Genomic DNA, 14855 nt, shown 5'->3' with positions numbered 1-14855 from the left:
TGGTTCACTTTTATGTTTGCTTAAATGTATAGTTATTTTTATTGTATACTGGAAATTATAGTTGATAAACTCCACAATTTGTTTTTTTTGTGTGAAACATGTTGAGATATTTTAGTAGTAGGCAGTGAAATTATTATTATTTTTTTAACACCTTTATTAGAGTATAATTGCTTTACAATGGTGTGTTAGTTTCTGCTTTATAACAAAGTGAATCAGCAATACATATACATATATCCCCATATCTCTTCCCTCTTGCTTCTCCCTCCTTTCCACCCTCCCTATCCCACCCCTCTAGGTGGTCACAAAGCAACGAGCTGATATCCCTGTGCTATGTGGCTGCTTCCCACTAGCTATCGATTTTATATATGGTAGTGTATAGGCAGTGAAATTATTGTTGGATCACCACAAAGCTGTAGAGGCTTTGTTTCTGGCTTTTGGGACAATGCTTAAACATATCCTTAGATTCTTTGATACTTCTCTCATTTTCAGATGTGGTCATGACTTCTCCCTTTTTGATTTGTTTGTATTGAAAAGAATATGACAGACTTGATTCTGGTTAACTTCTGAGGCTAGATCAGTAAAAATGATTGAGTTTTTCACTTGTTTGTTGGGATACTCTCACTTGTTTCCTCTTTGGAAACTTAGGCTTGGTAGGTCATAAAGACAAGTCAGCTTCCATCTCTTTCATTAGAATACTTGAAATCTGCAGCCCTCATGTTAGTAATCCAACAGTCCTGAGGCACTCTATGCTCTTAAGAAGCCCAGGTCACATGGAAAGTCCACAAATAAGTGCTCCAGCCAAAATCCCAGCTTAGGTCCAGCATTGCTAACATCAATCACTAGACATGAGTAATTCCATGAATTCAATTAATTCCAACACCTATATTCCAAGTCACTTTCTTGTAAATATTTCTACCTATAATATGTCACATCCTAATATTTTTCTATCAGATTTTGTCTCTCCTTTTGGTTTAAGCTTGTACAGATTTTTCCTCAGAATCTATCGCTCAAAGAGTTACTGCTACTGAGGATATCTTTTATAGAATGAAGTTTAGTAAGTCTGATTATCTCGTACTTAAGGCTAGTGTTAGGCTCAGAAAGTAAATGAGGTTTTCAAAGTGCTAACACATCCATGAGTTTATGACCCAGCAAATGTTAATATTGATTAAACATAGATTGGTTTATTTGCAGTCTGTCTCCACATAGTGTGACTATGTGCTCTCTCATTTATAAACCATCTGTTCTGTTACTGGATTTCTTCCTGGGGTATGTGTATAAGCCAAAATTAGGAGAAAAATATATTATCGTAAGATAATTTAAAAATTTACAATTTAAAGAACACATATTTTGTAAAGAATTGCCTTTACAATACGAGAAACAACCTGCTGGTCATGGGGGCTCATCCCCTCTTTTCTGGAGCAGTTGACATGAGCTGGTTTTGCTAGACTAAGCCAGATCACAGAAGACAGAGGAGGGAGAGAAGGTTTCTCCAATAACATGACTAAAATTTCTATGAAACACTCCTGGTTGAGCAGTGAAGGCTCTGCAGTGTTACTTCCTGGGCTAGGAACTAGAGAAAACCTGGTGTCCCTATACTGAGATGATATATGCATAAAGCAGTGTGGGTGTGAGTTTCCCTCTGCTGGAGTACTCTTATCTATATGTCCAGGCTTGAAACCAAAGGGATAACTATGGGGGCTCAAGGAATCCTATGCTTTTAGAAACACCTTTACTTATAAGTTGTTTTCATAAAATGTATCATATGTCAGTAATGCATCTTGCACCATGAACATTGCACAACATTGTATCTGAATAATGATCATATTTTACAAAAATATGTTTCTAATGAATAATTTTCACATATACTGTGAGAGAAGTCTTTGTTTTCTTAAAAATAAATATCAATAACTGTATGAAATGGTCTTGTAACTAAATGAAATACTTTGCACTTCAGATTATTTTTACTAAAAGATCTAACTGGAAAATGCTTCCAAACAGATGCTAGTCTTTACATCATTGGCTCTCAGATAGATTGTTGTAAGTACCACCTTAACTATTAAAACAAATTCATTTCCTCTTATGACTTATGGAAATAAATTTAGTTATATTATTCTTGCATCTGGAACATCTCTATTTAGTTCAGGAAGGAAAGCCACTCAAGTGAATTGAATTTGAAATGAAAATAATACACAATGTTGTCTTCTGGAATACTTACCATGTCTGACATTTAATGAACAATAAACAATATATACTAACAGAAACATTTATCTATTTGGGAATCCCTGAAAGACTTGGCTATGGAATACAAACCCTGGCTCTGATTCTTGATCTGCCTCTTTTTATCCATATGATTTTTGACAAGTCATGTAGCAATTTTCCTTGCTTACAGCTTTTTTTTTTTTTTTAATTCTGTTAAATGTGTGTAGGTAAGCTCTACCTCACGGTGGTTCTAAGAAGTATATGAAATTACATGTGATTTACTAGGGGCATGATACTTGGTACACTGTGAATGCTCAAAGTTAATTTTAAAATGATTATGGATAATTGCTAGAACAAAATTATGATTATGTTTGTGGTCCCTGAAACTGCCTCTACAGAGTGTATAAACAGTTGTATTTGATGTAGAAAGAATACCTTGCTAGTCATACATGGGTCTTAAGCTTTCCGTTTTAACCATCTTGATGCTGGCTGCCAAGGAGGTACCCCATTTTATTGTATACTTAAAAGATCAGTTAAAACTGGTGCTCACGGGCTTCCCTGGTGGCGCAGTGGTTGAGAGTCCGCCTGCCAATGCAGGGGATGAGGGTTCGTGCCCCGGTCCGGGAGGATCCCACATGCCGCGAAGCGGCTGGGCCCGTGAGCGGCCGCTGAGCCTGCGTGTCCGGAGCCTGTGCTCCGCAACGGGAGAGGCCACAACAGTGAGAGACCCGCGTACCACAAAAAGAAAAAAAAAAAAAATACAAACCATTTTCATTACCTGGGGGAAAGATGTATTTTCTTATAACTTAGAATATATACTACTTGGAATAGGTCAGTAAAAGTTACCCTGGTACTTAACAAGTAAAATATTATAATCTGGCCATATTTATGAAGAATATGAAGAACACTCTCTAATTTTTCTTTTTTTTCCATCTCTATATTCCATTATAGAGATGGAAAAATATGTTCAGATCAAGTCTCTGATTTTATCTCTTGAGGTGGATGTTATTATTGTTATTTCCCAATGGGGTAAATTGTCAAATTACCCACCCAAGGTCATGCAGTGACAGGGCTAGAATTAACTCATTCTATTAAATGCAATATTTTTCTGGTGTGAGCACCAGAAATACAAAGATAAACAAAATTCTATTCTATGATACGAAGAGCAAAGGGGCAAAAGGCCAAGAATTTACTCTGTATATAAGACAGTTGTTTCAGAAAACTTATTCTTCCCAATACTGATTGTTTGAGATAAAAGATGATTGACACATGCCGCGGAGTGGCGGGGCCCGTGAGCTGTGGCCGCTGAGCCTGCGCGTCCGGAGCCTGTGCTCCGCAGCGGGAGAGGCCACAACAGTGAGAGGCCCTCGTAGCGCAAAAAAAAAAAAAAAAAAAAAAAAAGATGATTGAAGTTATTATATCAGCTGCATTATAAAGTTAAGGTAAGCTGCATGTATCCAGGGAAATATGAGCATAGCTAGATAGGTGGATGAATAATAGATAAAAATATAAATACACAAATTATGAACCTGAAACACCCAACTCAGTCTTGTAAAAAGGCATAATGTAACTTCATATTGACTATGCTTCTTGATATATTTATGCTGTCATTTAGCATTTCTATGGACATGCTGATGGATTATATATTAACATCTTAGTGTTTATGTGATTATAAAAATTGTTTTAAAAGTAAGTGGATAGGTGGTATGTTAGAAAACACAGTGTCCCACTCTTCTTAGAACTTGGTAACACGTATACATGAATGAAATGTATCAGAAAGGATGATAGTTTTAAAATACACATCCTTTCTCCACATTGTTCAAAGATAAGAGTTTGAAGAGCAGGATTTTCTTTGTGTTATCAAACTGAAATACTAAACATGTAAATAGGAAAATCATTACTGATGTTTATCCCCACCTGACAGAATAATGAGAGGCCGTTTTTTTCAAATGGAAATTTATTTTTGAAACATTGTGTAGTGAGTAACAATGCATTTTTAACTTAAAATTTTAATTCTTATTTTACATACAGTAACATAATATTTGTTTAAAAAAAGTGTTTGGATAAAAGAAATTGGGAGAGCAGTGAATGTGTTGATAATTTTCCAAACTATAGACAATGTTCAAGCCTTCCATATATGTGCTTATCATAAATATAAAGTAGATTGCAATGAAAAAATACCAATCTAAAAAGTAAAGATTGTTATTATAAAGATCAAAGTCAACAAATGTAAAAACGAGAGGAAAATAATAGAGCAAAAGAATCCATGTTATCATTTGAGTAGAGGAAGAAACTATCAATAAAAAGTAGAGGTCCTCAATATAATTTTGAACCTATCTCTCAGCCTTATCGCTATGTTATTTGCAGGCACCAGTGGGCATCTGCCCTGAGAATGGATTATTAGAACTCTCTGCCTATTTTACTAATTAATTTAAGTAGTATATAAGCCCCACTCATGGCGGAAAGGGCAGAAAGTGAAGCAGAGCAAGAGTAAGGCTCATGAAGTAAAAGAAAGAAAATGTCTTCCCTCAAGAATCAATATTCAATTTTTTCTGGCTCTATGATACATAAATATAATTAACAATATTTTAATAGTAGCTACCATATCCCATTTGGAAGAACCACTTAGCATAAATAACATGTTTTAACATTCCTGTTAACAATGTGGTTTAATAACATGAATGCCATATCACATACAAAATTCAGGGCAAACATTTTTTTTCTGGATTTAAAAAGATGCTTCTGGCCAGCCTACAGTTATCATTCTATGACAACTCTCACAGTTTGTACCTAATGAAAAAGAGAAGTTGAGAGAGAGAGATTAGCCTCTGTGATTTCATGATCGTTGAGTCACAAATGTCCTCTGCCACCTCGAATCTATTTTTTCATTTTCCTTGCCTTGCCCTTCATGCCAACAAGGCCTTCTCTTAAAATCAACAGGTTTAGCAATATTATAGTCATATCAGTCTGTTCTCATCTTAACCAGCCACGATCTGCTGTTTCTTCTGACTGATTGAAAGCTGGTGCTGATTAAGAACCACCACAAAAAATTCCTATACCCATCTAGGAAAAATAACCACCACTTTCTTTATAAACATTTACATAGAAACGTCATTTACATGAAGTATTCTTAAACTTAAACATACTTGAATGTCTCCCCTGAATTCCACAATTTTAATCCTGAGTCAGAGGTTTATAGAATAATGTCCTATCAAAGTTACTGTTCAATCAGTCCAGATTTATGCTGTTAGTTGGTAATGCTTTTGCTGCAATATATACTTTACCTCAAAATATACTGAGCAAATATTTGATTTGGCTACTCTGTGTAAATCTTGCTTATCTTTAGGTATGTCCGCTAACTTAGGGACATATTAACTTCATGATTGTTTTTACTGAAATGGTCAACTTGAAATGGCTGAAATATGTCTGCTAAGTAGCTGGAAATATTTTGCATATTTCCTTGTAAAAACTGAACATTAAAATACAGCGACATCTCATATATTAGGGTATTAGTCTTCTGCCAACTTTCAGATTTCAAGAACAGTGCTCAGATTCCAATAGTGACCCTGAAAAGCTTCTTAGAATCACAAGACTTTTGCTTGAATCCACATACCTTATCCCTATCTTAGGTTTTAATGATTTTTCAATAACAAGCAAAACAAAGAAAGACACAAACTTTCTCACCAGAAGATTCAAAGTAAACTGGAAGATGAATTTTAGAGAGAGGCACAGTGACAAAATTAGTTAAATATCACAACCTGAAATTGGAGAAAGAAAAAAAAAAAGAAAACATAATCTATATGCAGAAAGAATACTAGGATGCTAATTGAGATGACCCTGGGACATCAGGAAATTATTAACTTATACTTAGTGATTTGATTGAGCACATAGGAAAACACAATATGCTTAATATAACTTCTATCCAAAATATTTTAAACTAAAAACAATTTCTTTGGTGTTTCAAGGAGTAAGCCCTGGAGTTCAATGGTATTAATAGTAATTACTTCTCAAAAGGTAATATGCATAGAAACCACCTTGGGATCTTGTGAGAACATGGATTCTTGTTAAGCAGACCTGGGGGTGTGGGCAAGATTCTATATTTCTAATAAGCTCCCAGTTATGCTGATAGTTTTTCTGGCAAGAGTGTAGAATGCATTAATTTCCAATAATGTCAGATAAATGAGATGTTACTGTATTCAATCTCAAATACTTTTTGAAATTTGAAATTAAAACATACTACTCATGTAAGTTAAGTTACATACAATTTGTTCACTTTGGAAATAAGGAAATAGCATTATAATAAACAAGTTTTAAAATATGAACCTTGTAGGAGGGAAATAGATAGTAACACATTATTCAATCTTTCAACCATATAATAAGCGTGCATGAGAGAATTTTATTGAAATCTGAACTTGGTCAATACTGCGCAAAATTTGAGGTGAGCTGCATCTATAAAATACTAAGCCATAATAAAATTCTAAATTCTCTTAAATTATATTGCTTCATCCTTTTTATATCTGGAGAGAATGCAACACACAAGGCAAGTTTGGGGGATTTTTTCTGAAAGGATATTTTGTTTTCATTTCTGTTAATGGTGAAACACTGTGCTTTGTTCAATGGTGAAAAATCAAGACTGTGTTCTTTGATAAAAAAAAATGGACCCAGGCGATCATTTTCTGGTCTGCATTTTATGCACATAAATATTATGTGCATTAAAATATTTTATGAATAAACTGGAGCTGGGAAAAGTGAAATACTATATGTTTGAAGCTATGAATTTACAGCCTTTATTGGCATTTCACATATTATATAAATTCTTGACCCTGCCAAATTCCTTTATGCTGAGTTAATAAAATATTCATGTTCGGTGGCATTAATGTGAGACTTCTCTGATCTTACTATACCTTCCATACTGAAATTGTGGCTTTAGATGCATTACTGCCTATTTGACCCTTTCTTGCCTCAGGAAGCTTTTGCTCTGATGCTCCAAATAATTATTTAACTTCAAATGGCTACACTAAATTGCCTATTATGATTGGTATGGTTAGAGTGTTTACAGAGTGTGGGGTGCACACCAGGGAAAATTGTAAATGATATTTATAAAAGAGATATGACTTCAAGTATTGTTTAATAGGTCAACATATACATATGAAAAATTTGAAAAACTTTCTATTGGACAATAAGGAAAATAGGCCCATGATTCTACATAATTTACAGAAGATCCCCACATTAACTATCACTCTTTGTAATTCAACCTTTCATTTAAAAAAATCAGGATGGTATAGACAGCAACTGTATAAAACCGTTACCTGTAAAATCCTTTAATATAAATTTTTCCCATTTTTTATGAAAAGTAAAATTACATGCACCATAACAAGTTCCATGAAGCTAGAGATGAAAAGTAATCTATGTTAATCAACAAAATATAAATGATTATTTAGTAAATTATTTCTTCTTTATTAAAATGAAAAACATTTCAAGGCCCCCAAAAACAGCTAAATGTTTAAATGATGTTATATAGTGAATTGAGAGTCTGTCCAAAAAGATATTTGGGAAGAACAATTAGTTGATACAAATGTGAGTGTAAATCTGTCTTTTTAAACTTTAAAGCCTACTGTTCAAAGTTTTATCTTGTGTGCATGATATAAATCCCATATGTTGTTTTCTCAGTGACAATAAAAAGGGCAGTTTATTAAAAACTGAAGTAAAAATTAAAATAACTTTAAAAAAATCAGTCACAGTTTTGTCATTGGTATATGGAGGTTGTTCCAGGGACCCATCCAAAGCTCCTCGTCATCTGACTGCGTGTGGTCACTATGGAAGTCCAGAACCTCCTTGATGTTCTTACTGTCAACCATGGACTCCTGTTCAACTGTGCTTTTCAGCCTGTTCCCCAAAGGCTTCACTGTTGTACTGTCAGTCCCCACGTGGTAAGGGGCAAATGTAACCAGAGTTGGTCTTGTGTTCATTTTCTCAGTAGAAAATGGCCCCTTTGATAATGTGTTCAAGGGGACATTCTCCTCATGTGTCACTGCCAACTTGTCTAGTTTCTTAAAGTGCCTCCCCAATTGAACAGGGGAAGTAACTTTTAAGTTATCGGTGAGGCAGGCACGGCGGGTTCTCACCACAGAGCCATTCTGTGCAATGTATATATTGCCATTGATATTACTGTGGATACTGGGATTGTGAAGACGGTTTCTCTGACATTCAGGAGCACTGTCTTCTCCAGCTGAGCTACTTTCATACTCTCGATCAACAACTAACTTTATCATTCTTTTTCTTGCCCACTGTCAAAATAAAAAAGCATGAATCATTATCAAAGGAATTAAAAGGGTAAAGATTACAATGTCTGCAAAATTCAAAACCTTTGACAGAAAGCTATCAAAAGTAACAACTCAAGAGGTAGAGGGAAGAACCTTTTTATTAACGTCAGTTTCTCTTCCACAAATTCTTCATTGGTTTGAGAGCTTAATAACTTCTGAAAAAAAGTTGCTAGATTGGAAAGTAGAGATTTCAGGAAGTACTTGTATTATTTCAGATCAAATTACTGCTATACTGTGAAAAAAAAAGTATATTGGTTATATTTAAGAATCTGATCTATTCTTTGACAGTTGCTATACTTTTCAGGAAAGTTAAATTGAAAGGAAAACCCAGCATTACTAGTATATTCTGTTCATGCTAATACTTCCATTCCCAATATTTTAAAGATATTTTTAAACCCACAATATTGTAATTCTTAATTAATCCTCCATTATTAGCCAAACTTTTTGTATAATTTAATGCATTTATTCACGTGAAGCGTCCTGGTTTTCTGGATCATCCATTTAAATATATGTTAACTTAAAAGAAAATATCTTCCCATCCTGCACAATTTATTTTGTAATACACAAAACAGAAAACTAATGATTGTAAATTTTCCTTTAGTAAGCAACTGGAACACAATGGAAATTTTCACAAATTTATTTTTCTTTTACCAATCCACATTAGAAATGACAAGGTGCAGAGGTGAAAAACTACTTGGTTATTCTTAAAATAGTATTGCCATTTTTGGGATATGTGAAGTACCAACATGTTGCACTAAGTAAGCCATGATTTTGGATTTCCAGATACATATTTCAAAATTATTATGTTACTCAGAAAAAAAATTTATAACTGTTAACAATTCAATTTTTTTCTAAATCCACTTTAATTCCTATCCACAACAGAAGGGAAATGGTAATAACTTTTATTTTTTAAAATTTGTATCATTTAACTTCTAATATTTGAAACTGCCAGCTATAAACCTAATTGAACATATTCATGATATTTTTGATAATATGTTTGCCATTTGAAATGTACATATATGCAAAAGTAGTCTTGTAGAGATCTCATTTGTTACAGATTGTCTTAAGGATTTAAGATGATCCAAAACCACTATATATATTATATATATATATTCATAGAGTCCATTCCAGTAGTCAGAGCATCACTGGCAATACATAATGCCACACTGCATTAACAGAAATCACACTATGAAATATTAAATACTGAGTAACTGATTGCATGTCTTCTGAACTACTAATATAGGAAAGATCAGTCAGATTTACCCTAATATATTCTGATATACAAATCTTTTTGGATAGCATATATATTCACTTCCCTGGCATGCTTCTAAATCTTAAGTCAGATAAGAATCACGATCAATCTCCTCCCCTTCAAGTGTCATTTCAGAGAACACACAGAAGGCACTGCACACAAGAGAACTCATCACTGCAAAATTTTCACCTACTGTGATCTCTTTTAAAGTGCTGTGTTGTAACCTTCTGAGCTTGCTCCTGGAGACTTCTTTTGGTTTGCCCGCTTGCTTGGGTCATACTCTGGCACCTGAAAGCCCCAAGGACCTCCAGACTGACTTTCACTACTACTGCTACTGCTACCTGATTCTGACTCCTCCTCACTTTCCACACCTCCTTCCACTGAAGCTGATTCTGCACTGCCCTCCTCAGTGATATCTTGAGATTCGAGGTCTGTGGGCTCTTCCACGGGGGCCAGCTCACTTTCCTGTTCTTCTGCTGTGCGTTCCTCCTCTTCTTCCACGTTCCGTTCTTCTGGCTCTTCAGGTAGCTCCTCTTTTCTATCTTTGACTTCCTTGACCTCTTCAGCAATGGGCCTTCTTCTTGCAAGAAAAATGTTCTTCCTTGCCTTTTCTCCTTCTGACTCCGTGGATTCCGATTCTTCTGATTCAGGGGTAGAACTTTCTTCCTCCTCAGAGGGTGTCTCTGTCTCAGACTCTTCTGTCGTCTCAGACTCACTGAACTCAGATTCCTCTTCACTGTATTCAGTATAGTCGCTTGAGGATTCCTCCTCCGACTCTACTGTGCTTTCTGTAGCTTCCTCTTGGTCCAGTGTTAGTTTCAAATAATCTTTATCTTCTGCCTCAAGGCGTCTCTGCCACTCTTCATCCTCAAGGTCAATGATGCCTCTTCTATCAGCTAGTCCTCTAACTTTCTTAAAAATCATGGGGAATATCCTGGCTCTCTTCCACGTCGTATATGTTGGCTCAGCTGCTGGTGGCTTTTCAATAGTGACAACTACTTCTTCCTCCTCACTAGGCTCTCTAATTTCAACTTTTGGTTTTTTAACTTTCTTTTCCTTTTCCTGAAAATCACGAAAATGCAATTGAAGTGTCAGCTGGGGAATGATTATTATGTGACCGTGTCTCACACAAGTTAAGCAAGAGTGAATCTGCAGGCTGACAGCTTCATGCAAGTTATAAAACTGGTTTCATAGAACAATCACACAATTCCCTACTTTTTATCCCCACTGCATATAGGCAGAAGGTGTTCAAGGAAATGTAAATTATTTTATTTTAGCTTATACCTTATAATACCAAAATTTAATGCTTTCTCATTTTTTCTTATTCAAAATTTATTTTGCACCTTAGATCAAAGGAGAAAGAAAGAAATTAATCATTACCCCTTCCCTCTCCCATCCCTAGACTTTGATTAATAGTTTTATGTATTTGCTTTAACAAAATTTTAAGCAATAAGGAAATTATGATAGCTTATCTGAATAGCTAATGTAAAATCTGACTCTTTTTAAAATTTTGAACAGGGTAAAACTACAGTGACATTAAAACTTTTTTCTTTAAAATTTTTGGATAAGTATTCCAAATATTTCAGGCAAAGTATAAGAATTTGATATAGATGATTTATGGTAATTTAAACTTAAATGATGTAATTCCGTTAAGAATACTGGTGGTTTTATTCTTCTCTTATAATTAAAAGATTGATATTGCACTTTTTCATGATTTTTAGGTTTGCTAGACAATGTGGAAGCATTTTGTTTTGCAAAATACTTTTTAACATATTTGATTATAATATCTTTATGGAATAACATTTAGGATTTTATAAAATATAAATTTTATTGTGGCTTTATTCCAAGTGTTTAATGTTTTATAGAAATAAATAAACTTATATAAAAATAATTTCTATAGACAAGGCAATGGAATGGTTAGCGTTATTAAATTGTTCTATGGAAATCAACTACTAAGTGAATAGGATTTCTGAAATTTTGAAATGTTTTGTAGCCTGCTATTCAAATAGGGCTAAAAATATTATTCTTGAAATTTTAATATTCCATAAAAAATTACAGTAATTACCTCTTCCTCCTCATATTCCTCCTCAGCTTCGCCAACCACCTCACCATATTCCTCTTGTCCAGTTGGTGGTAACAAACGACGGCGACTTCCATATTGAGGCATTTCATACCTGTAACAGAAACTTACAACTTTAAGCAGTTTTTCATTTGATCTGTATAACCATGACTGATCTCTGTTTTCTTCTTTTTCTTCATCATTCAATCAACAGATATTTATACAGCACCTGTTGGGCTCCTTGTAAACTAGTTACAAAATCATAGAGAAAGAACTATAACCTGATGACCAATGACTTTTGCCATAATTGTACCCTGGAATAACAAGAAAAAGAGTTATTTCAGATTTAAGTTTTAGGAGAGACTAAAGAGAAAGGAATATTTTTCCTTGACTAACTGAAGAATTTAGGGCACTAAATTGGTTCTTTCTGAAAGTATGATAGCTTATTCAAAACATAAATTCTCTAAGTTTATAGTAAAAATCTGCTTCAAATGTGATCTGTAATGGTCTTTATTTTCCTCTGCTGTATGTTTAAAAAGCAGTTAACTTATGTGTGTAGAACTGACTTTCAAAATGCTTATTACCGGATTCTAAAGTATGTTTTCTTCTTCATTTCTTTGGGCAAATCTTGAGGCTGATTGGTTAGATAAAATGTTAATTATCTCATATGAAAGAAATGGTGAATTCAGGAATTGAGCAAATATGTTTGACTTCTATTTCTCATTTAAATAATTTGAATAATTTTATTGCATTTTTCAAGTTGTAGCCAATATCAGTATAAACATAAAAACAGAATTCAACATAGAAATATGGTTAAACTTGATTGAAGCTAAACTAGATACATAACTCATTTTCAAAAATGAAACTGATGAAATGACACTCATAAAAATGCTAGTAATAATCATTTAATAACACCTTATTATTTATAAAAATATTAAGATACTGGATAAAAAATCTGAAGATGTACCCATGCTCATAACTGTAATAATCTTGTCCATAATCCTGGCCAGGATCAATTCCAGACTCCATGGATAACTCCTATTATTCAAAAAGAGAAATCGCATTTGAAAATAAATTCTTATCACATTTCAGCTCAATGTCAGATTTCCAAACCTAGTATTTGATGACTCAAAACACTGCTGTCAAAATAACTTTAATTACAAATGTTAGTTAAACATATTCAATATATATATATATATATATATATATATATATATATATATATATATATATAATTTGGCTGTAACTCTTTTACACAAAATTAAGTTATGCTATTAGGACTGAGGAGGGGAAAGTAAATTTTGTCTAATGGTAAACCTGTTAAAGATAACAGACAAGCATATCAAGCATATCATTTGTTCTTAGATAAATTTTAAAACTATCAATAGACAGTTAATATTTCAATCTATTTAACACATTACTAATAGACTTTAGCCTTGAAGAAAATTATAACATTATCTTCAGCACTGTTTCATCATCCTGATAACAATTTTCTAGTATCTAGAGCTCTCCCATTCATCAAATGCTATTCTTATGAAAGGATCTGAAAATAATCATTTATACATTAATAAAAAATGTGCTAACATGCGATATATCCCACGGATATTTACATTTAAAACATACTGCTAATTCTGAATTTAATTTTTTTTAAAGAAATTTGTCAGACAATAGGCCCTTTCAAGGTTTCCAGTTCTAAATTCCAGACAATATTGATTTTTGTCACTCTACACTTATGGAAAGATATTTTTCCTGAGACATACATATAGAACTAGCTTTAAATAACTATTAAATTCAATTTCACTGTATTTCCCTCTTTAACTCTATTTTAATGTTTAAATAATTTGAACTGCCTAGGTTTAAACAAATTAATTTGCAATGAAGAAAAGGGAAGAAGGAAAACGTATAGGTATACATAGGAAAACCAGTGGATACTTATTTCTAAGATCACCTACTATTCATAAGAACTAATTTTGTTGATCCAGGTATAGTATGAGTCAGGAAAAAAAGTCCTCTGTGGACACTAATATATCATTTTAAAAAAGTGTGGAAATTCACAGCCTGCATGATGGAAATGGACAATAGCCTTCACTTGTGCTTTGTTTGGCAAATATCATTTTAAAAAAGTGATTAGTTGCCCAAATGCTAATCAGAAAATGCTATTAAAGATCTGAGTTTTGATTTCTCTCAAAAAATAAAAAGATGGCAACACTGGGCTCATATTTTTACACATCATGAATTTAGGTGGTGGTACTACTCCTTAAAGCAATCATGTTTTCTCCTGGTTACTACTGTATTCTCAACCAGACTATTTTACATCTACACCCCCGGTCACAATAGGATGCCCCATATGCTCTTTTTTTTTTTTTTTACATTGATAAACTCTGTTCATTTACATCACTTCCCTAGATTTTTATAAGTTTGCAATTCCTCTACTAAATGTACTCTCTGATGAATTTGCGGTTACAAATACTTTGTGAATTAATTGCAAAGGAATCCAGTTTTGATGTTAAAAAGGATTTAGTTTACCCACAAGATTAACTAAAAGTAAATATATATATATATAGATATAGATATAGATAGATAGATAGATAGACCAGCAATACCATGTTGCGTCAGGACATGGAGCTCTCATATACTTCTGGAGGGATTATAAATTAGCAAAACCATTTGGGAAATGTTTGGGAATAATACCAAAGTCAAATGTATGCATCTCTTTTCACAGAAATTCAATTTAGTTCAGTCTATGTGCCCAACGTATATATGTAAAATTGTTCACCAAAATGCATCATTTGTAACAGCCCCAAACTGGAACTGATTCAAAAGTCCATGAGATAAGCACACTACTACATCATACAGCAGAGATGAATCTCCCCCAACAGAATGATGAGCAAAGGAATTCAGGTACAAAATGAAACATGATTCTATATTATTCTATTTATATAAACTTCAAAAACAGACAAACCAATCTGGCTGTTAGAAGCCAAGTAAAAAGTTTTCAATTAGCAGTAAATCACACTTTGGA

At 33.5% G+C, this 14855-nt stretch overlaps 1 protein-coding gene across 7 annotated transcripts in view; it reads right to left on the bottom strand.

The window, feature by feature from the left end:
• Positions 1 to 7934: 7934 nt before the first annotated feature.
• Positions 7935 to 14855, bottom strand: part of PCDH15 (protocadherin related 15) — a gene marked incomplete at both ends in the record, with an annotated part of 736996 nt that continues 730075 nt past the window's right edge. For 2 of the 7 annotated variants that reach the window (XM_079712490.1, XM_079712491.1), the window contains 3 exons: positions 7935 to 8486; positions 11840 to 11948; positions 12801 to 12871. In XM_079712490.1, coding sequence (XP_079568616.1) covers positions 7935 to 8486; positions 11840 to 11948; positions 12801 to 12871 — 732 coding nt within the window. Of the gene's footprint in view, positions 8487 to 9978; positions 10837 to 11839; positions 11949 to 12800; positions 12872 to 14855 lie in introns of those variants that run through there. The other 5 variants (XM_079712493.1, XM_079712492.1, XM_079712489.1 and 2 more) reach the window with 3 other exon arrangements.

The sequence above is a fragment of the Hyperoodon ampullatus genome, assembly GCF_949752795.1.
Source record: "Hyperoodon ampullatus genome assembly, chromosome: 1".
Lineage (NCBI taxonomy): Eukaryota > Metazoa > Chordata > Mammalia > Artiodactyla > Ziphiidae > Hyperoodon > Hyperoodon ampullatus.
Note: the sequence above shows the minus strand (reverse complement) of the source record. Positions and strands in the feature narration are given on the sequence as shown.